General features: G+C 44.9%; 1 protein-coding gene across 1 annotated transcript in view; it reads right to left on the bottom strand.

Annotated features, from left to right (window-relative positions):
• Positions 1 to 14,158: 14,158 nt before the first annotated feature.
• Positions 14,159 to 24,531, bottom strand: part of LOC134934218 (NXPE family member 3-like) — a 69,604-nt gene continuing 59,231 nt past the window's right edge. Inside the window, exon 6 of the mRNA XM_063929705.1 lies at positions 14,159 to 15,094. Within this exon, the coding sequence (XP_063785775.1) occupies positions 14,562 to 15,094 (533 nt within the window). The 3' untranslated portion in view covers positions 14,159 to 14,561. The remainder of the gene's footprint in view (positions 15,095 to 24,531) is intronic.

A 24,531-nucleotide genomic window follows, 5' to 3' on the forward strand; every position in this document is an offset into this window, starting at 1 on the left:
GGAACAGAGACATAGTAGTTAGAACTGAAAGCGTGCCTGACCTGGAGGTAAAGAAGGATCTGTTTGCGTCTGAACAGTTAAAGGATCCTACCTTAATAAAGGCTAGAGAGAATGTTAAGATTGTTAATGGGGAACCTGTGGTACCAGGTGACAGGGTTACGTATCCCCACATGGCCATCTGTAATGAGCTCTTGTACCACATTGTCAAAAGGGGTGAGGATGTGGTGGAACAGCTGGTAGTTCCCCAGCCTTATCGGAGAACGGTACTAGATTTAGCTCATAGTCACGTTACCGCAGGACATTTAGGGGCAGAAAAAACCACTGAAAGAGTTTTACAAAGGTTCTTTTGGCCAGGGGTTTATAAAGAAGTGTCTGAATATTGTTCTTCCTGTCCTGAATGCCAGTATCATGCCCCTAAACCCCATTTCAGGAGCCCACTAGTTCCCATGCCTATTATAGAGGTCCCGTTTGACAGAATAGCCATGGATCTCGTGGGGCCCTTGTTAAAGTCTGCTCGGGGCCATCAGTATATCCTGGTAATTATGGACTATGCCACTCGATATCCTGAGGCTGTCCCTTTACGCACTATCACAACCAAGGCGATAGCTAGGGAGCTGGTGCAGGTATTTAGTAGAGTGGGAATACCAAAAGAAATTTTGACTGACCAAGGTACTCCATTTATGTCAAGGATCATGAAAGAATTGTGCAAGTTATTTAAGGTCACTCACCTCAGGACGTCCATCTACCATCCCCAAACTGACGGGTTGGTGGAAAGGTTTAATAAAACATTAAAAAGTATGTTAAAAAAGGTTGTTGAGAGAGATGGGAAAAACTGGGATTGTTTGTTGCCCTACTTGTTAATGGCCATCAGAGAAGTTCCTCAGTCCTCTACGGGGTTTTCTCCATTTGATTTGTTGTATGGTAGACACCCCAGAGGGCTGTTGGATGTTGCCAAAGAGACGTGGGAAGGACAGCCCACTCCTTATAGAAGCGTTATTGAGCATGTAACACAAATGCAGGATAGGATTGCAGCCGTGGTACCTGTTGTCAGAGAGCACATGGAACAGGCCCAAAGTGCTCAACAGAGGGTCTATAACCGGAGTGCCAAGATACGGGAATTTGCTCCTGGAGATAGAGTTCTTGTTTTGGTACCCACTGTGGAAAGCAAATTCCTAGCTAAATGGCAGGGTCCATTTGAGATTAGGGAAAAAATGAATGAGGTTAATTACAAAGTATACCAGCCGGGAAAGAGAAAACCCGAACAGATCTACCATGTTAACTTAATCAAACCCTGGAAAGATAGGTTGTCTCTGTCAGCGGAGCCTTGCCCTTCGGTGTCTTCACCCCGGTTGCTTCCCGCAGTGAAGGTGTCAGAGACATTATCAGCTGATCAGAACAATCAGGTTAAAGAATTTCTCATCCAAAATAGGGAGGTATTTTCAGAGCTGCCTGGCCGAACGACCATAATAAAACATGACATTGTCACAGAACCAGGGGTCAGGGTTCATTTAAAGCCATATAGGATTCCTGAAGCTCATCGAGAAGCTATTTCTAAGGAAGTTAAAACCATGTTAGAACTTGGAGTCATAGAGGAGTCTAACAGTGAGTGGTCCAGTCCCATAGTGCTCATCCCGAAGCCCGACGGTAGCATACGCTTCTGTAATGACTTTCGTAAGTTAAATGAGGTGTCCAAGTTTGACGCATACCCCATGCCCCGTGTGGATGAGCTTGTAGAAAGGCTGGGAACAGCCAGGTTTCTCACCACATTGGACCTGACCAAAGGTTACTGGCAAATACCTTTATCTGATAGCGCCAAAGAAAAAACAGCCTTTTCGGTTCCGGAGGGGCTGTACCAGTATAAGATGTTACCCTTTGGGTTGCATGGGGCTCCAGCAACCTTTCAACGGGCGATGGATAAAATTTTGAGGCCCCATAGAAAATATGCAGCTGCCTATTTGGATGATGTGGTAATTCACAGTACAGACTGGGGGTCACATTTGGTTAAAGTACAAGCAGTACTGGACTCAATCAGAGAGGCAGGGTTAACTGCTAACCCAAAGAAGTGCTGCCTCGCAATGGAGGAGGTCAAATACTTGGGCTTCACCATAGGCAGAGGTCTGATTAGGCCCCAATTGAATAAAGTTGATGCTATTCAAAACTGGCCTCGTCCAGTGAATAAAAAACAGGTAAGGGCTTTTTTGGGAATTACTGGGTACTATAGACGGTTTATTCCTAATTTTGCGACCACAGCGGTGCCGTTGTCAGACCTTACCAAAGGGAAGCAGTCAAATGTGGTGAAATGGAACCCTGATGCAGAAAAGGCGTTCCAAGCGTTAAAAGTGGCTTTGTGTTCACAACCGGTGTTGATAACACCAGATTTTTCAAAAGAATTTGTGGTACAGACAGATGCCTCAGAGGTAGGGATAGGTGCTGTGCTGTCCCAAACCAGAGATGGGGACGAACACCCTATCATTTATTTGAGTAGGAAACTCAATGAGCATGAAAAAAGGTATGCCATTGTGGAAAAGGAGGCTTTGGCCATTAAGTGGGCACTAGATACCTTGAGATATTACCTCTTGGGTAGACAATTCAGACTAGTGACAGACCATGCCCCTTTAAAATGGATGTATGTAAATAGAGGCAAGAATGCTCGTGTAACTAGATGGTTTCTAGCGTTGCAGGACTTTAAGTTTACTGTTGAACATAGACCGGGAACACAATTGGCCAACGCAGATGCATTGTCTCGCATCTTCTGTTTGGGGGCTACAAGTGTTCCGGCCCCTAGGTCGAAACAGGGGAGGGGGATATGTGACAAGAACACTGGGATAGTGTTTGAGGGCAAGTATATTTGTCCCAGGTTCTTGTCTTACATGTTTTAGAAAATGTTAACTTCTAGGAAAAATGCTTTTTGTTTTGTCTGAACCTTTTCAGTTTGCTGTAAAGGCTCTGAGAGAGAGATAAGGCGAGTTCTAGACATTGGGCCCAGTTCGGGTCTTTGGCCTCACAGAGGGCTAATCAGGGTTTCAGCTGTGTAAGAGTGATATAGTGCTTCTAACCTGATTAGTATGGGCAGACTGCCTGGGAAGGCTGCAGGATCTGTGTGTGAGAGACACGCTTTCTGATGCAAGTAAGCTATACAGTATGTACTGAAGAACTCTGTGTTTTGTTTAGTGACAGTTAGGAACGTCTTATGTTTAGTTAGTGCCGGACAGGCAAGGTATTTTTATTTTGGGGTTTGTTTTATTTTCTGTTTCAATAAAACTGGCCGGGGTCAGTTGTACCAGAAACTGGACTTGTGTTGTTCCTCAGCTGCTGCGTGCTGCCATATTCCCCAGGAAAAGGCACCTTGCACCCCTACAGTGTTACAATATATATATATATATATAGTATCCAAATGATCCGGCACTCTAATTAATATCCATCTGCCTGGGTGCCATTGTCTGATGTAGTATAAAGAATGGAGTCCGAACAATCAAATGTTCCAGACAGACACGGCACTCCAGGACTGCATGTGAAAATATTTAATGGTGCAGCTTCAAAGCACAGGCATATTACAATGCGGCATTTCGGGCCATGCAAGGCCCTTCGTCAGGTAATGCTAGTGCTGGCAACAAAACGAACAAACATATACATAATGTATATGTTTGTTCGTTTTGTTGCCAGCACTAGCATTACCTGACGAAGGGCCTTGCATGGCCCGAAATGCCGCATTGTAATATGCCTGTGCTTTGAAGCTGCACCATTAAATATTTTCACATGCAGTCCTGGAGTGCCGTGTCTGTCTGGAACATTTGATTGTTCGGACTCCATTCTTTATATATATATATATATATATATATATAGTGACAAGAACACTGGGATAGTGTTTGAGGGCAGGTATGTTTGTCCCAGGTTCTTGTCTTACATGTATTAGAAAAATGAAAACTTCTAGGAATATGTTTTGTTTTGTTAGAACCTTTTCAGTTTGTTGGAAAAGCTGGGTAAGGGCCCTGAAAGAGAGATGGGGCAAGTTCCAGACATTGGGCCCAGTTCGGGTCTTTGGCCTCACAGAAGGCTAATCAGGCTTTCAGCTGTGTAAGAGTGTTATAGAGCTGCTGGCCTGATTAGGGTGTGCAGACTGCCTGGGAAGACTGCAGGATCTCTGTGAGAGAAACACGCTTCCTGATACAAGTGAGCTATACAGTGTTTGCTGGAGAACTTTGTGTTTTTTGTTTTAGTGATAGTTAGGAACATCTTGTGTTTAGTTAGTGCCGGACAGGCAAGGTATTTTCTTTTGGTGTTTGTTTTATTTTCTGTACAATAAAACTGGCTGGGGCCAGTTGTACCAGAAACTGGACTAGTGTTGTTCCTCAGCTGCTGCGTGCTGCCATATACCCCAGGAAACGGCACCTTGCACCATTATAGTGTTACAATAAATAAATATATATATATATATATATATATATAATTAGTGCCTTTCCCTGTATATAGAACCAGGGGTTCCGGTATGAATGGTCGACCATGTTATGGTCGACAGTCATTAGGTTGACCGCTATTGTTCGACATTGACATGGCCGACATGGACACATGGCCGACACATGAAAAGGTCGACATGAGTTTTTTAACTTTTTTTGTGTCGTTTCTTGCGTAAAGTGACTGGGAACCCCAATTAGTGCACCGCGTCCCCTCGCATGGCTCGCTTTGCTCGCCATGCTTCGGGCTTGGTGCCTTCGCTCCGCTACCGCTTCGCTCGGCACAGATTACCGTTCCAATCGTAGTGCACGTGGATCGTAAAGTATGGAAAAGTTCCCCAAAAGAAAAAACAGTTAAAAACCTCATGTCGACCTTTTCATGTGTTGACCTTTCATGTGTCGACCATTTGCACGTCTCGACCATGTGTCCATGTCGACCATGTCAATGTCGACAAATAGTGGTCGACCAAATGTCTGTCGACCATAACATGGTCGACCATCTGAACGGATACCAGAACCAGGATACTGTAGGTCTCCAGTCCATACACCTGAATTACTTGGTGTATTATGAACTCCCTATATTTATTCAAAATTAAGATTTCAAGTGTCTTCTGATATGCGGCGGTAAAGCCGTAGCTGTAGTTTTAAAGCCTTTAAGCTCCTAATTACCAGGGCCGCCTCTCCCTATAGGCTTAATGGCCAGATGCCCAAGGGTCCTAGTATTCCAAGATTCTGTGGCTGATAAACCCCCACCCAGACTGACCAAACTGTAGCCACAATGATAGCACCCCCATCTGGGGAGAAAAGAGAAAAAAGGCTTCCTAACAGCTTCACAGATCCGAGTGCTGCATCCAAAGCATCACAGAATCCCGATAGTTCCAGCATCGGCGCAACGAAATCCCCTGGATTACAGAGAAACCAGAAATGACAGGTGATGGCAGTGAACACAAATGTATGTTTATTGTAGGTAACACAGGAACACTTGAAATGCAGATACTGACAATGTAGGTGAATCACTGATACAGCAGGAGACGTGTGTGCATAATAAGCAAACTAAAGTCCAGAATCACAGCAGAATGCAAGCTAGCTTTAATATGCAGGGATGTCAGATGCTGATAGACAGGAGACTTGAAGCAAATGATAAGCAAACAAATATCCAGACATAACAGAAGCCTCGACAAAGCTATATGCGAAATGCGCGCATCGGCATCTCCCCCCGCTCTGATGTGTTTGCATTAACTACCCCACTTCGTTATAACTGCGGAGGTTGGACTGCTGCACGGCAAACGGGAATGCCCGTCAATCGGACAAATGCCGATTCACTAGGTGCCGCTGCAGCAGCTTCACCCCCGCAGTCTCCAGTGTCTGATTCGTTTCTTCTGTAGCATACACACAGAAGGTTGCCACTCTGCTATACAGCTTGAATGGATACATGCTGATCGAATAGACATAGTTGCAGCTAATATATCTCTGTGCTTCATAGCTTCCAATCCGTATTAATGAGTGGGAGTTGGACTGCTACACGGTAAATGGGAATGCCCATTAATTGGATAAAAACCGTCTCATCAGGCACCGTGGTAGCAGTCTCACCCTCGTTGTTTTTCAGCATGTCAATTAATTATTTTCTAACATATGTATAGGAGGCTGATATTCTGCTATACGGCAAATACGGGAACTCCCGAATTAATGTATACTGTTAGAACATATGCAGTTACAGCAGACTTACTTTTGTGTCTCATAGCCCCATATTTAGAAGATTAATTATTTCCTCTTCAGCATATGCACAGGAGGCTGACATTGTACTATGCGGCAAATATGGGAATGCCCGAATTACTAGCATACTGACTGAATATATGTCGCTATAGTATACTTAGCTTGGTGTTTCAAAACCTTATACTTTCTAATAAACATATAAAGGCCATTTGAAGGTGTACCATCAAATTTACTTTTCATAAACTCTTAAATACCTTTGTAGTCACCTAACTAATCCTGTATGCATGACATCAAGTGATAGTATTACAACCTAGTGATGAAACACTTGATACTGTAATTAGATCAAGATTAAATCAATACATGTTGTTCTGAGATCCCGAGGGGCTCCCCTTGTGTTATACCTACCTATTAATTTATATTCATGGGAGTCTGATGTATGGTAAAATCATGGCGTCTATTGAAGCTGCACAATAAGTCTATCTATACTAAGCACTCTCCTCACAGATAGTGGTATCCGGCCCCATCAACGTTGTTCATTAATTGATCGGATCACATTAGTGAATCCCAGTGGACACGTTGCCATTATATACAGTAAGTGTGTCAGGGGATCCTAGTGCGTTTTAAAGGCTAGGCACAATAGACACTATTAACCTGTATTAGGAATAGAAATCATTCCATTATAGATACGAATCAAGGTGCCAACTCTGGTACTTATATTTACAATCACTACACAGGTACAACTAATCCCATACAGATATAACTGATTTCTGGAAAGGTGGGGCAGTGGCAGCAACTTCTGCGTGTACAGCATTTTTGAAATACAATGATACACTTGCAATAATAGATATTCTCAATAGAGTCGTCTGTATAGATCTCATGACACATATTCAAATATCACCCATCCAATAATACACTTTAGGTGACTGCATGTGGCTGTTGATACAGCTGTGAAGACACTGGGAGTGAATACCCAGGTGAAACTGGATAAATAATTGAGGACACCAAAATTGGTTTTTAGTATCAAATCTCACATAACATCCAATTCACTTAATATATATAGGTTGTTCAGGGTAGAGTATTTGACTCAGATCAAGAGTTTATTATGACACTTATATTATAGAGGACACTGTGAGCTGAAAGTATGTAGCAGCCACCAATCGTGGCTTCATCCAATCAATGGGTTAATACTTAAATAATCTTTACTGGTAGTTTTTGTATCCATCAGAGCGGATATATTTTAAATCTTACCACTTTTCTATCTTAGAGCACTTGATCTTTCTAAATTCTATCTGTCATTTTAACCATATATTTCGCTACGCTGACCGATTTACGGCCTTTTATGTGATAATAAAAGTTATATTTTAAATTTCAATTTCTTTCTGTGCACCTTACTAGTACAACCCCATTCTCTTTTCTCTATAATAACAGAAGGATAACCTGAGCAGGTGCAGAAGTTCCTTAAGTGTAGCTGATACTGGAGTCCAACATGGACAAGGAAATACAGTAACCAAACTGGAAGCATGAGAAGGACCCACACAAGACCTACATAGGACCTACACAGGACCAACACAAGACCTATACAGGACCTACACTCAGGGCCGGTTCTAGACCTTGTGGCGCCCAGGGTGAAAGTTTCCTGTGCTCCCCCCCCCCCCCCCCTCCCGGTTAAATAGAGCTGGTGCGCGTCCAAAAATAGGGGTTTGGCCAGTTATCCCCTGTACTTTTGCCCCCCTGTAGCCAGTGCCGTTTCTTGCGGCACTTTACGGGTCCCTGATTCCCTCCTCCTCCTCCTTACCGAGTACTCCTGCTCGGGGGGCAACCGCGACAATCCGGGAAACTCCGCTCCCCGAGCAGGAGTACCCGGGAAGAGGAGGGGGAGCCAAGCTGGAAAGAGGACGTGCCGGCGGCCAGCGCGAGGAAGGAGAGGCGGCCTGCCCCGAGGAGCGGGAAGATCGTCTTGATATGTAAGTTGTATATCTCTCCCCCCCCCCCTCACTCTACCTTTCTTCCCCCACTTGACACTTGCCTGCCGTACTGTATAGAATGGGGACACTTTCCTGCCGTGCTGTGTAAAATGGGTACATGTGCCTGCCGTATTGTGTAAAATGGGGACTCTTGCCTGCCGTATTGTGTAAAATGGGGACACGTGCCTGCCGCAATGTGTAAAATGGGGACACGTGCCAGCTGCAATGTGTAAAAGGGGGACACGTGCCTGCCGTATTGTGTAAAATGGGGACATGTGCCTGCCGCAATGTGTAAAATGGGGACACTTGCCTGCCACAATGTGTAAAATGGGGACACGTGCCTGCCACAATGTGTAAAATGGGGACACGTGCCTGCCGCAATGTGTAAAATGGGGACTCTTGCCTGCCGTAATGTGTAAAATGGTGACATGTGCCTGCTGTATTGTGTAAAATGGGGACATGTGCCTGCCGTATTGTGTAAAATGGGGACATGTGCCTGCCGTATTGTGTAAAATGGGGACACGTGCCTGCCGTATTGTGTAAAATGGGGACATGTGCCTGCCGTATTGCGTAAAATGGTGACATGTGCCTGCCGTATTGCGTAAAATGGGGACATGTGCCTGCCGTATTGCGTAAAATGGGGACACGTGCCTGCTGCAATGTGTAAAATGGGGACACTTGCCTGCCGCAATGTGTAAAATGGGGACACGTGCCTGCCGCAATGTGTAAAATGGGGACACGTGCCTGCCGCAATGTGTAAAAGGGGGACACGTGCCTGCCGCAATGTGTAAAATGGGGACTCTTGCCTGCCGCAATGTGTAAAATGGGGACACTTGCCTGCCGTACTGTGTAAAATGGGGACACGTGCCTGCCGTATTGTGTAAAATGGGGACACGTGCCTGCCGTATTGTGTAAAATGGGGACACGTGCCTGCCGTATTGCGTAAAATGGGGACACTTGCCTGCCGTATTGTGTAAAATGGGGACACGTGTCTGCCGCAATGTGTAAAATGGGGACACGTGCCTGCTGCAATGTGTAAAATGGGGACACTTGCCTGCCGCAATGTGTAAAATGGGGACACGTGCCCGCTGCAATGTGTAAAATGGGGACACTTGCCTGCCGCAATGTGTAAAATGGGGACACGTGCCTGCCGCAATGTGTAAAATGGGGACACGTGCCTGCCGCAATGTGTAAAATGGGGACTCTTGCCTGCCGTAATGTGTAAAATGGTGACATGTGCCTGCCGCAATGTGTAAAAGGGGGACACGTGCCTGCCGTATTGTGTAAAATGGGGACACGTGCCTGCCGCAATGTGTAAAATGGGGACACTTGCCTGCCGCAATGTGTAAAATGGGGACACGTGCCTGCCGCAATGTGTAAAATGGGGACACGTGCCTGCCGCAATGTGTAAAATGGGGACTCTTGCCTGCCGTAATGTGTAAAATGGTGACATGTGCCTGCCGCAATGTGTAAAATGGTGACATGTGCCTGCTGTATTGTGTAAAATGGGGACATGTGCCTGCCGTATTGTGTAAAATGGGGACATGTGCCTGCCGTATTGTGTAAAATGGGGACACGTGCCTGCCGTATTGTGTAAAATGGGGACATGTGCCTGCCGTATTGCGTAAAATGGTGACATGTGCCTGCTGTATTGTGTAAAATGGGGACACGTGCCTGCCGTATTGTGTAAAATGGGGACACGTGCCTGCCGCAATGTGTAAAATGGGGACTCTTGCCTGCCGTAATGTGTAAAATGGGGACACGTGCCTGCCACAATGTGTAAAATGGGGACTCTTGCCTGCCGCAATGTGTAAAATGGGGACTCTTGCCTGCCGTAATGTGTAAAATGGTGACATGTGCCTGCCGTATTGTGTAAAATGGGGACACGTGCCTGCTGCAATGTGTAAAATGGGGACACGTGCCCGCTGCAATGTGTAAAATGGGGACACTTGCCTGCCGTATTGTGTAAAATGGGGACATGTGCCTGCTGTATTGCGTAAAATGGTGACATGTGCCTGCTGTATTGTGTAAAATGGGGACACGTGCCTGCCGTATTGTGTAAAATGGGGACACGTGCCTGCTGCAATGTGTAAAATGGGGACACGTGCCCGCTGCAATGTGTAAAATGGGGACACTTGCCTGCCGTATTGCGTAAAATGGGGACACGTGCCTGCTGCAATGTGTAAAATGGGGACACTTGCCTGCCGTATTGTGTAAAATGGGGACACGTGCCTGCCGCAATGTGTAAAATGGGGACACGTGCCTGCCGCAATGTGTAAAATGGGGACACGTGCCCGCTGCAATGTGTAAAATGGGGACTCTTGCCTGCCGTAATGTGTAAAATGGTGACATGTGCCTGCCGTAATGTGTAAAATGGGGACTCTTGCCTGCCGTAATGTGTAAAATGGTGACATGTGCCTGCCGCAATGTGTAAAATGGGGACACGTGCCAGCTGCAATGTGTAAAATGGGGACACGTGCCTGCCGCAATGTGTAAAATGGGGACATGTGCCTGCCGTATTGTGTAAAATGGGGACATGTGCCTGCCGCAATGTGTAAAATGGGGACACGTGCCTGCCGCAATGTGTAAAATGGGGACACGTGCCTGCCGTACTGTGTAAAATGGGGACACGTGCCTGCCGCAATGTGTAAAATGGGGACACGTGCCTGCCGCAATGTGTAAAATGGGGACACGTGCCAGCTGCAATGTGTAAAATGGGGACACGTGCCTGCCGCAATGTGTAAAATGGGGACACGTGCCTGCCGTATTGTGTAAAATGGGGACACGTGCCTGCCGCAATGTGTAAAATGGGGACACGTGCCTGCCGCAATGTGTAAAATGGGGACACGTGCCTGCCGCAATGTGTAAAATGGGGACACGTGCCTGCCGCAATGTGTAAAATGGGGACACGTGCCTGCCGTAATGTGTAAAATGGTGACATGTGCCTGCTGTATTGTGTAAAATGGGGACATGTGCCTGCCGTATTGTGTAAAATGGTGACATGTGCCTGCTGTATTGTGTAAAATGGGGACATGTGCCTGCCGTATTGTGTAAAATGGGGACATGTGCCTGCCGTATTGTGTAAAATGGGGACATGTGCCTGCTGCAATGTGTAAAATGGGGACACTTGCCTGCCGCAATGTGTAAAATGGGGACACGTGCCTGCCGTACTGTGTAAAATGGGGACACGTGCCTGCCGCAATGTGTAAAATGGGGACACGTGCCTGCCGTATTGTGTAAAATGGGGACACGTGCCTGCTGCAATGTGTAAAATGGGGACACTTGCCTGCCGTAATGTGTAAAATGGTGACATGTGCCTGCTGTATTGTGTAAAATGGGGACATGTGCCTGCCGCAATGTGTAAAATGGGGACTCTTGCCTGCCGTAATGTGTAAAATGGGGACATGTGCCTGCCGCAATGTGTAAAATGGTGACATGTGCCTGCCGCAATGTGTAAAATGGGGGCACGTGCCTGCCGCAATGTGTAAAATGGGGACACGTGCCAGCTGCAATGTGTAAAAGGGGGACACGTGCCTGCCGTATTGTGTAAAATGGGGACACGTGCCTGCCGCAATGTGTAAAATGGGGACACGTGTCTGCCGCAATGTGTAAAATGGGGACTCTTGCCTGCCGTAATGTGTAAAATGGTGACATGTGCCTGCCGCAATGTGTAAAATGGGGGCACGTGCCTGCCGCAATGTGTAAAAGGGGGACACGTGCCTGCCGCAATGTGTAAAATGGTGACATGTGCCTGCCGCAATGTGTAAAATGGGGGCACGTGCCTGCCGCAATGTGTAAAAGGGGGACACGTGCCTGCCGCAATGTGTAAAATGGTGACATGTGCCTGCCACAATGTGTAAAATGGGGACCTGTGCCTGCCGCAATGTGTAAAATGGGGGCACGTGCCTGCCGCAATGTGTAAAATGGGGACACGTGCCTGCCGTATTGTGTAAAATGGTGACATGTGCCTGCTGTATTGTGTAAAATGGGGACATGTGCCTGCCGCATTGTGTAAAATGGAGACACGTGCCTGCCGCAATGTGTAAAATGGGGACTCTTGCCTGCCGTACTGTGTAAAATGGGGACTCTTGCCTGCCGTACTGTGTAAAATGGGGCTTTTTTTTTTTTTTTATCCTGTGGTGGCCGTGATGATGAGATCAGATGAGGCCACGCTCATTTTAATGAAGCCACGCCCAGTTTAACAAGGCCACGGGAGCGCGCATGCTTTTCCTTTTTATATCTATGGGGGGAAGGCGCATTTTGAAGTCATGCACTGGGAGCCAAATTAGCTAGAAACGGCCCTGCCTGTAGTTGTGCCCTCTGTAGCTGTGCCCCCCTGTAGCTGTGCCCCCTGTAGATTTGCCCCCAATAGCTGTACCCCCAGTAGCTGTGCCCCCTAGCTGTGCCCCCAGTAGTTGTGCCCCCTGTAGCTGTGCCCCCTGTAGTTGTGTCCCCAATAGTAGTACCCCAGTAGTTCTGCCCCCTTTAGCTGTGCCCCCTGAAGTACTGCCCCCTGTAGTGCTGCCCCCAGTCGCTGTGCCTCCAGTAGTTGTGACCCCTGTAGCTGTGCCCCAGTAGCGCCACTTACAAACACACACAATTTTTTTAAAAACAACATCTACGCAATACTTATCAGCCCCGCTCCTGCTTCCGGACCACTGCTGCGCTGACCTCCGTCTCTGGCCGCCGGCTCCTCTCTATGGGAGAGATGTTATGACGTCTCTCCCATAGCAGCGCCGCACTGACACTAGAAGTCAATTATGACCTCTAGTGTCTGTCAGTGGATTCGGCTGCAGCGGGCGCCCACACAGCTCACGGCGCCCACTGCAGCCCGGGAGAGGGGAGTGGGTATCAGTAGCGGCTTTTGCCACGGCGGCAGGGGGGCCCTGGGGACAGCGGAACACCGAGCAAAAAGCCTGCTTGCCAGTGGCAAGAACCGCTACTGCCTACACAGGACCTACAGAGGACCTACACAGGACCTACACAGGACCAACACAGGACCTACACAGGACCAACACAGGATTTCAGATCTCAGGCAAGTAATATTAATGACCCAGCACTGAATGCTGAGCTAGGGAGAATAAATAGGCCAGGAACCAGGTGTTTTACATGCTGGTAATTGGAACCTGACCACAATTCAAAGATAGAAATGCAGTGTCTTAGGTAGCATCCAGTACTGCAGCACACAAAGCAGCTCCCCGGTGACCCCTAATGGTAGGAAAACATACTGCTAGGTAACATACCAAAATATAAAAGACAGAAATACTGTAACAATCGGTCATCTGAGAAAGTCAAAGGCCATCTACTAGTGAGGCCAGGAAATCTGCATCCTTCGACACAGATCCTGGCCTTTGCACTCCCAACACATCCCTATTTTTGGTAACACAAGCCAACCACGTCCCCGCTCTTTCCCCAACTGAGAGCAACAAAGCAGGACCCATTTTGCATATTTATATAGTTATTTATATAGCGCACACATATTCCGCAGCGCCTTAAAGAGAATATTTGGCCATTCACATCAGTCCCTGCGCCAGTGGAGCTTACAATCTATATTCTCTATCACATGTACACACTAACATTCACACTAGGGTTAATTTTAGTTGGAAGCCAATTAACCTACCAGTATATTTTGGGATTGTGGGAGGAAACCCACGCAAGCAAAGGGAGAATATACAAACTCCAAACAGGAACATGGTGGGAAATGAACTCATGACTTCAGTGCTGTGAGGCGGTAATGCTAACCATTACACTGTCTGTGCATATGTTTTGCGTACTACTCTGACTCAGGCCAATAGTTTTATAGTCTATATACTAACCTAACTATTGCAACGATAATTTATAATATATTTACGCTTGTGTGTATACGAGTATATTTGCAATATTTAGTTTTTGCTTTGTTTTTGGAAACCACCCTCCTGGATAGTCTTTGATTACAGCAACAGCGGCAGGGTGAGAAAGAGCAATACAGCCACCGTGAATAGGTGCCTATGAGTGGCATTTAGGAAATTTTAAATGGGTTGCACCCCCAGCATCACTAGACACTATCCTATGGCACTGGTCACACCCCCTGTGGCGGAACGCGGAAGGCACTTAAAACCATTTGCAAATAACAAGAGGACAGGCAGGCAGAGTAAACCATTGAGAATGTTGGTAACTTATATGGTTAAAGGCTTTATAGTAAAGTTCTGTAGTTGTCCTCTTAATAGTTTTAGAATAGAAACATTTTAGTAACTCATTTTGCATCATCTCCCCATCCATTTAGTAATAAAAGCTACATCATAAAAGCTGTATTTGTGTCCATAAGCTTGCATGATTCTTGTGTTGACTTTTTTTAATTAACTTTAAAATGATTTATTAGACCTGTTATGTTTTACTTCATGGTAATACAACTGTAATAATTACTATACATAATAACCAAACAGTCCCTTGTGCCTCATTGTGGACATACGTAGGACAGCATAAGGTCCACCTCATTCCTGATGACTTCTGGCCCTGGGTGCATGTCATCAGGGAGATAGTGACAGGATGTCATGTCCCAGACATCCAGGATAGTGACAGCCATTCCTTTGAAGGTTGCCCTCATTAATGTGTCCAGCTGAAGAGACAGCCAGTCACTGATATAAATGGTTTTAGGACCCGTGTTGGCTGATTTAATTATTACATTGGTCTGAGGGCTACGGGAAAGTAAAGATGCAACTGCCTGACGAAGCCGGCCCAACCTTTGTATATAAAACCTCACAGGGAAGGTGGTGAAATGGGCCCATAGGTTCAGCATAACAACGGTATCAGGCCCTCCACCAATTCCAGCCAATTCAGTCGTCTCATAATGAATGTTAGAGAGCAAGGTCTTGCGAGCCCTCACGGGAAGTCCATGGAACCTCCACCGAATGGCCAGACCAGCTTCAGCATCCACTGCTAGCAAGGGTCCTGTATACGTATTAACGTGCAAGTCTATCCCCATGAGACCTGAGAAGAAAAGATTAAATATTTATTGTAATATGAGTAGTACAAAGTTAGAACTTCTTTCATTTAATTAATAATAAAGAATTTGTGAAGTAACAATGAGTGCGCAAAAGCAGCTAGTTAGAAAGAGTTGCCCCAAAGAGGTATCCTCCACCTCTCACCTGAACAATACACACACAAGGGCAACAGTCAACTTTACCAGCGCTTGTAGAGGAACTCCTTCACTCTCATCTCTATAAATAACTCTCCAATCATTTGATATAAAAATAGAGAAAGAGGTACAGTATATAGTGAAGTACAGTTTTTTTTAACAATAAATACAAAAAATGCAATAAAATTCTCTACACAAACACTGTGTAGCAGCTATTCGTGCTTATAATATCCACAATAAAAGGCAGGTATCTACATACAGCATACAATTTGGACAATTACCAGATGTGTTGGAACTGCTAGCATACAGTTCAAAACAAGCATAGATTAGGTGGAATCCCGGTCATTCCATCCAATATCTAGAGATGGTATTCTGGATCAGGTCCTATAATTGTGCCAGTGGGTCCTGTATTCTGTGATACCAACGCGTTTCCTCCCCTCCTGGGGACTTTATCAAGGTGAATGTTATGAATCCTATGCCGCTGTGACCGGGTATTTAAACCCCTATTGTCCAATCTGAGCCTCCGGATCGCAGCTGGATCCTATACATATATTTACTACAAGTCCCATGATCCTACAGTGCACTCTGGACTTCCTGTATTGTGCTTAGCATTGTCCCAGGGAAACCATGACAACCGGAGACTCCAATACAGTTGTATCTCAGGTGTCGATACGTTACTTCCGGTCTTTAAACTTACAACGCGGCTTTATTTTAACCTTGTCCCGCGGTCAACACGGCTCTGTGGCAATGTGTATTCCGGGCTTCTGTTGTATTACATATTTCTTTAATGCCCGGGATCCATTCTGGTGAAGATAATTTGTTCCAATACGTCACTTCCAGTGACGTAACCGCATAATTAGGAACATGCAGTGATGTCCCACAATCATTCTAATGCGGTACCTGGCGCCACCTATAGTCTCCAGTCGATAATAATTATAAGAGACAAGTGATAGATTAAAAAACTTCATATAAAATTCATTATGTCTAAAACTCCAATAACCGTGGCCTTATTCATAAAGTGCTCTTAATCCAAAGTGCATATGAAAGTGCATAATGAAGTGCAAAAAGGTGCAGAAAGGATATTAATAATGGAAGAAAGATACATATTCACTGAATAGGGAAACATGTATAATAAATAATTTGGGTTTCATAGGGCTCATAAAAACCATTTAACTTCAATGTCCAGATTTAGGCCTCCTGGCTGTAGAGTGCCCAAATCGTATATGGCCTTCATTTCTGCTCTTGCCAATTGGCTGTTATCTTCTTTTTGCCTCCAATTTGGTTTTATATGTTGTAACCCACAAAATCTCTTTATTCCTGAAAAACACTTTTGATGATGTTTCATAAAGTGATCTGATAACGCATGTGTTATTAATCCTTTTCTTATATTACGGAGATGTTCTCCAATGTGGACCTTAAACGGTCTGGTTGGTCGACCGATATACCACAATCTGCATTTACATTCTGTCCCGTAAATTGTATTGCTGGTGTTGCATGACATAAAGTCTACAATTTAAATATTTTACCATTTATAGTGACTTCAGTCAATTTCATGCTTGAACCCAAACAAAGGCCAATACAAGTGAGGAATTCACAATGGAGTGGGAACGGATTTTAAAGGCTTGTTCTTTAGATTGAATAAATCCAATTATAATGGATAGGAATAAAGAGCTGGTCAAATTAGAGGCTGAAATTGAGAATTATAAAGAAATTATACATCCTTTTGTTGATCTGCAGGATTATAAAGATTTAGAGAAACGCATATCAGTTTACAAAAAGAATGAAAAAGCCATTGTAGAACGTAAGGTGAGGAAATTTAATAGAGACAAGAAGAGGGAACATTCAGGAGATTTAGAGGAGGAAATAGAAGAATTGGGTTCTATAGAGATAGAAGAATCGCCAACCCCGAAAAAGAAGGCTCAACCTAAGGTCAGAGGTGTAGCTAGGGTTTTCGGAGCCGAGGGCAAGATGGAAAATGGCGCCCCCCCCCAAAAAAAAAAAAAACAGCAAAAGAAGCATGTGCGCGCCGTGAGAAAATGGGCGTGGCCACACACCAGAAGGGGTGTGGCCACTAAAATGGCCCACAGTGCCAGTTACATTGCCCCACAGTGCCAGATACATACCCCACAGTGCCAGTTACATGCCCCACAGTGCCAGTTACATTGCCCCACAGTGCCAGTTACATTGCCCCACAGTGCCAGTTACATTGCCCCACTGTGCCAGTTACATGCCCCACTGTGCCAGATACATGCCCCACACTGTGCCTGATACATGCCCCACTGTGCCAGTTACATGCCCAACTGTGCTCTCTCTCTCCCCCCCCTCCCCCCGGTCACTCACCGCTTGCTCTGATATGTGAGGGGAGTAGAGCGCAGCGCCTCTCCTTCCCCTCACCGCTCCAGGTCTCCGTTGGCTGTGTGGCGCCGGTTCGCTAGCCAATCAGGAGCCGGTCCGCAAGCTCTGATTGGCTAACGCCGCCGGAGACCGGACACAGCAGCGCTGCTAGGGCTGACAGCGGCGGGGAGGGAGAGACGCTGCACTCTCCTCCCCTCACATTTCGACTTGACGGGGCGAGTGGGGCATGATGCCCTGGCCGCCGGCAGCGCTCCCCTCTCCTGGGCCTGCCAAGGCGCCCAGGGCACGTGCCCCACTCGCCCTACCCTAGATACGCCTCTGCCTAAGGTTGATAAATGGATACCGCCCCAATTAAGAGGTAAAGGGAGGAAAACATTTGAAAAACAAAGGAACCATTCATATAATAAAAGATATAATGACAACAGGGGTGTATATACAGACCCAAGTTTATGCCCGTTACAGAGACAGAATAACATAGGAATGGGGGCGCAAGACTATCGCCAGAAACAGTGGCATACAAGGAACCAATCAAAAAAAGATACAATCAAGGATATCTACGAAATGATCAACAGGGGAGGGGATCATCTACCCAGATAGAAATTTCAAATAGATTCAAACCCTTGTCTAGAGACCTAGACTCAACCCCTTTTTTATTCCGAAGAAGGAAACAAGACCAGCTAAGATAAAATATAGGGGATGTAGAGGAGGAAAAATTAATAAGAAATTGAATCTGAAAAAACATAGGAAAGACAAAAAGATAAAATCTAAGAAGAAGGGTATAAATTTCTTCAGACAAAATTATTGAACCTAATTTGGTAGACATAGGTAAAATTAAGATATTCAACCTCAGTGATCCCCTCCTAGCAAAAGAAGAGATTACACTTCTGGAAAAGGGATTAAAGTATGCCCCATCTTTACCCCTGAATAAGTTTGCCACCTTTGTAGATTTAAATACATTTATTAGAAAACTGAGTATAATTTTTTTTTTCATTAGTAACGGCAGTGATACCCAAATTAATGTGACAGATAAGGCTGAAACTCCTTTTAGACCTAAATCGGTTTTTAACCCTTCACATATGAGGGGTAATTTCATGGAGAATTTTCTGAAACTTGTCTCCGATGATATTTTAAAAATAGATACAAAACCGACAAGACACAATCTGATATACAAAAAAAAGATTGGCCTTAAAAAATCTAAGAGAGAATGAAGATCTTATCATAAAACGTGCAGATAAGGGTGGGGGAGTAGTAATTATGTCCAGAAGGGATTATGAAATAGAAGTACTAAGGCAATTAAATTATGGATCAACATATCAGGGATTGAGATTCGATCCTACATCATGGATTCAGGACAACCTTAGGGTCCTGCTGGAGACATATAAAACAAAAGGGGCATTAGAAGAGAGGGAAGTGAAATTTATCCTGACTGAGGAACCAAAAATCCCCATATATATTCTCCCCAAGGTCCACAAGGACCCCATAAAACCACCAGGTCACCCAATAGTATCGGGGATAGATTAAATAACCTTGAACCTATCAGAGTTTATAGACTATTATCTGCAGCCATTGGTGATAGAAAACTGCTCACATATGAAAGACACCTGAGATGTCCTTAATGTCCTGAGTTTAATTAATTGGGAAATTGGGGGACATTCTTGTGACTGCAGATGTACGCTCCCTGTATACCATTATAGAACATCAAATGGGTATTGAGGCAGTGGAAGCAGCATTACGACAGAGTAATTTATGTATAAATTTACAAAGTTTTATTGTTGAAGGGGTCTGTTTCATTTTAAATAATAATTATTTAATATTCAATGGCACATTTTATTTGCAGAAGATCGGTACTGCAATGGGCTCCAGGTTCGCTCCTAGCTATGCGAATATTTTTATGGGACAATGGGAAACCAAATTTATTTGGAATGATAATCCCTTCAGAACGAACCTGGTGTCCTGGAAAAGATATAGGGGGAGATGTACTAAGCCTGAAAAGTGATAAATATCACTGTGATAAAGCACCAGCCAATCGGCTCCTAACTGCCATATTACAGGCTGTGTTTGAAAAATGACAGTTAGGAGCCGATTGGCTGGTACTTTATCACTGTGATATTTATCACTTTTCAGGCTTAGTACATCTGGCCCATATAGATGATGTGCTTTTTATTTGGAGAGGCGGTGAAGTACTTTAAATGATTTTTATAAATATTTGAATTAAAATTCATATAATATATTTTTCACTTTTGAAAGCAGCAACAACAGTGTTAACTTTCTGGATGTGACAATATACGTAGAGAACAACATGCTGCAAACTAAAACTATACCAAACCTACGGATTCGGGAGCATACATTAGGGCAGATAGTTGCCATCATTCTAATTGGCTTGACTCCATTCCGGGGGGCTGGGGGGGGGGCAATTTAGATGGCTAAAAAGAAATTGTACACAACCAAATACCTACTGCATTCAATCTGACTTAATGCAGAAGAAGTTTGTCGCATCAGGTTACGATGCGGAAAAAATCACGGAAATTAAAGATCTAGTGGCAAAAATTGATAGAAAGGACTTACTAGAAACAAAACCAAAAGTGAAATGGGTAGATAATAAATATGAATGGTCATTTGTAACAACTTACAATAGTCAATATAAGGCTATTGAGCAGTCCATTAAAAAACATTGGGTGGTCCTAAAAAAGGATCCAGGCATAGGATCATTATTACCAGCAAATCCAAAATGTATCTATAAAAGATCCCCGAATTTAAGTAATCAATTGACAAAAAGTGCATTAATGCCTACAACACATATGACAACTGTCAAATCAAAAAGCTTCTTTAGGTGTGGCCTTTGTTTGGGATGCAAGGGTGTAAAAGGTACAAGCATGAAACTGACTGAAGTCACTATAAATGGTAAAATATTTAAAATTTTAGAGTTTGGTGGAAATTTACTAAGCTCCCGATTTTGACCGAGATGGTGTTTTTTCTTCAAAGTGTCATCTCGGGAATTTACTAAACTCAAATCACGGCAGTGATGAGGGCATTCGTATTTTTTTGGAACTCAAAGAAAAAAATTACTAATGAATACACCATCGGTCAAATACGCCTGTTATTTGGTAGAACTCGGTAATTTACTAAAAAGTGTAATTCACAAACACTGCCGGCAATAGCCAAACACTGCCGTGAAAAAATACAAATCGTAAAAAAATGCTAAAATAAAACAGACCTGCTATTTTTTACCGTGTTCTGATAGGTATGCACGGATCCATGAGATCCGTGCATGTTTATCAGTGGGAAGGGGTGGGAAAGTGTTAAATTTGTAGGAAAAAAATGCGTGGGGTCCCCCCTCCTAAGCAAAACCAGCCTCGGGCTCTTTGAGCCGGTCCTGGTTCACAAAATATGTGGAACAAAATGACCAGGGTTCCCCGATATTTCATAAACCAGCACCGGGCTCTGCGCCTGGTCCTGGTTCCAAAAATACGGGGGACAAAAAGCGTAGGGGTCCCCCGTAATTTTGAAACCAGCACCGGGCTCCACTAGCCAGGTACATAATGCCACAGCCGGGCGACACTTTTATATTGTTCCCTGTGGCCCTGGCATTACATACCCAACTTGTCACCCCTGGCCGGGGTACCCTGGAGGAGTGGGAACCCCTTAAATCAAGGGGTCCCACCCTCCAGCCACCCAAGGGCCAGGGGTGAAGCCCGAGGCTGTCCCCCCCATCCAAGGGCGGCGGATGGGGGGCTGATAGCCTTTTTGTAAAAATGTGAATATTGTTTTTAGTAGCAGTACTACAAGTCCCAGCAAGCCTCCCCCGCAAGCTGGTACTTGGAGAACCACAAGTACCAGCATGTGGTGGAAAACCAGGCCCGCTGGTACCTGTAGTACTACTACTAAAAAAATACCCCAATAAAAACAGGAGACACACACCTTGAAAGTATAAGTTTATTACATACATGCACACCTACATACATACATACTTACCTATGTTCACACGAGGGTCGGTCCTCTTCTCCATGTAGAATCCATGGGGTACCTGTTGAAAAAATTATACTCACATAATCCAGTGTAGATCGGTCCTCTTCTGTTCTTTGTAAAATCCACGTACTTTGCAAAATAAAAAAACGGACACCCGACCACGCACAGAAAGGGGCCCCATGTTTTCACATGGGACCCCTTTCCCCGACTGCCAGGACTCCCCCCTGACTCCTGTCTAAGGGGGTTCCTTCAGCCAATCAGGGAGCGCCACATCGTGGCACCCTCCTGATTGGCTGTGTGCTCCTGTAGTGTATGTCAGGCAGCACACGGCAGTGATACAATTTAGTGCCTATGCGCTCCATTGTAACCAATGGTGGGAACTTGGCGGTCAGCGGTTGACCGAAAGTAACCTCACCGCTGACCGCAAAGTTCCCACCATTGGTTACAATGGAGCGCATAGGCGCTACATTGTATCACTGCCGTGTGCTGCCTGACATACACTACAGGAGCACACAGCCAATCAGGAGGGTGCCACGACGTGGCGCTCCCTGATTGGCTGAAGGAACCCCCTTAGACAGGAGTCAGGCGGGAGTCCTGGCAGTCGGGGAAAGGGGTCCCATGTGAAAACATGGGGCCCCTTTCAGTGCGTGGTCGGGTGTCCGTTTTTTTATTTTGCAAAGTACGTGGATTTTACAAAGAACAGAAGAGGACCGATCTACACTGGATTATGTGAGTATAATTTTTTCAACAGGTACCCCATGCATTCTACATGGAGAAGAGGACCGACTCTCGTGTGAACATAGGTAAGTATGTATGTATGTAGGTGTGCATGTATGTAATAAACTTATACTTTCAAGGTGTGTGTCTCCTGTTTTTATTGGGGTATTTTTTTAGTAGTAGTACTACAGGTACCAGCGGGCCCGGTTTTCCACCGCATGCTGGTACTTGTGGTTCTCCAAGTACCAGCTTGCGGGGGAGGCTTGCTGGGACTTGTAGTACTGCTACTAAAAACAAAATTCACATTTTTACAAAAAGGCTATCAGCCCCCCATCCGCCGCCCTTGGATGGGGGGGACAGCCTCGGGCTTCACCCCTGGCCCTTGGGTGGCTGGAGGGGGGGGACCCCTTGATTGAAGGGGTTCCCACTCCTCCAGGGTACCCCGGCCAGGGGTGACTAGTTGGGTATGTGATGCCAGGGCCGCAGGGACCAATATAAAAGTGTCCCCCGGCTGTGGCATTATGTACCTGGCTAGTGGAGCCCGGTGCTGGTTTCAAAAATACGGGGGACCCCTACACTTTTTGTCCCCCGTATTTTTGGAACCAGGACCAGGCGCAGAGCCCGGTGCTGGTTGATGAAATATGGGGGAACCCCGGTCTTTTTGTTTCACATATTTTGTGAACCAGGACCGGCTCAAAGAGCCCGAGGCTGGTTTTGCTTAGGGGGGGACCCCACGCATTTTTTTTAAAAGAATTTTAACAATGTTCTTTTTTTTACGAAAGGTGCACAATGAAGCCCAGCACGGATCTCACAGATCCGGCCGAGATTCATTGTGTTAATGTCGGCAGTGTTTTACAATTCACTCCCGTAAAACACTGTCAAAAAATACGAATGACATACGGAAAATATGAAAATGCAGAATACGACAGCTTAGTAAATTAGTTGTAATAAATTCAAAAAGTTGCAATTTTACACTTTCGATGTCATTCGTGTTTGAACTTTAACCTCATTCGGAAAAATACGAATTTTAGTAAATTTACCCCTTTATGTCATGCAACACCAGCAATATAATTTACGGGATAGAATGTAAATGCAGATTGTGGTATGTCGGTCGCACAACTAGACCGTTTAAGGTTCGCATTGGAGAACATCTCCGTAATATAAGAAAAGGATTAATAACACATGCGTTATCAGATCACTTTATGAAACATCATAAAAAGTGTATTTCAGGAATAAAGAGATTTTGTGGGTTACGACATATAAAACCAAATTGGAGGCAAAAATAAGATAAGAGCCAATTGGCAAGAGCAGAAATGAAGGCCATATACGATTTGGGCACTTTACAGCCAGGAGGCCTAAATCTGGACTTTGAAGTTAAATGGTTTTTATGAGCCCTATGAAACCCAAATTATTTATTATACATGTTTCCCTATTCAGTGATTATGTATCTTTCTTCCATTATTAATATCCTTTCCGCACCTTTTTGCACTTTCATATGCACTTTGGATTAAGAGCACTTTATGAATAAGGCCACGGTTATTGGAGTTTTAGACATAATTAATTTTATATGAAGTTTTTTAATCTATTACTTGTCTCTTATAATTTTTATCGAGTAGAGACTATAGGTGGCGCCAGATACCGCGTTAGCATGATTGTGGGATGTCACTGCATGTTCCTAATTATGCGGTTAAGTCACCGGAAGTGATGTGTCGGAACAAATTATCGTCACCACAATGGATCCCGGGCATTAAAGAAATATGTAATACAACAGAAGGCCGGAATACACAACGCCACAGAGCTGTGTTGACAGCGGGACGAGGTTAAAATAAAGCCGCGTTGTAAATTTAAAGACCGGAAGTGACGTATCGACACCTGAGATACAACTATGTTGGAGTCTCCGGTTGTCATGGTTTCCCTGGAACAATGCTAAACACAATACAGGAAGTCCGGAGTGCACTGTAAGATCATGGGACTTGTAGTAATTATATGTATAGGATCCAGCTGCGCTCCAGAGGCTCAGATTGGACAATAGGGGTTTAAATACCCGGTCACAGTGCCATAGGATTCATAACATTCACCTTGATAAAGTCCACAGGAGGGGAGGAAACGCGTTGGTGTGACAGAATATAGGACCCACTGGCACAATTATAGGACCTGATCCAGAATACCATCTCTAGATATTGGATGGAATGACCGGGATTCCACCTAATCTATGCTTGTTTTGAACTGTATGCTAGCAGTTCCAACACAT

The sequence above is a fragment of the Pseudophryne corroboree genome, chromosome 6, assembly GCF_028390025.1.
Source record: "Pseudophryne corroboree isolate aPseCor3 chromosome 6, aPseCor3.hap2, whole genome shotgun sequence".
NCBI classification, from domain to species: Eukaryota; Metazoa; Chordata; class Amphibia; order Anura; family Myobatrachidae; genus Pseudophryne; species Pseudophryne corroboree.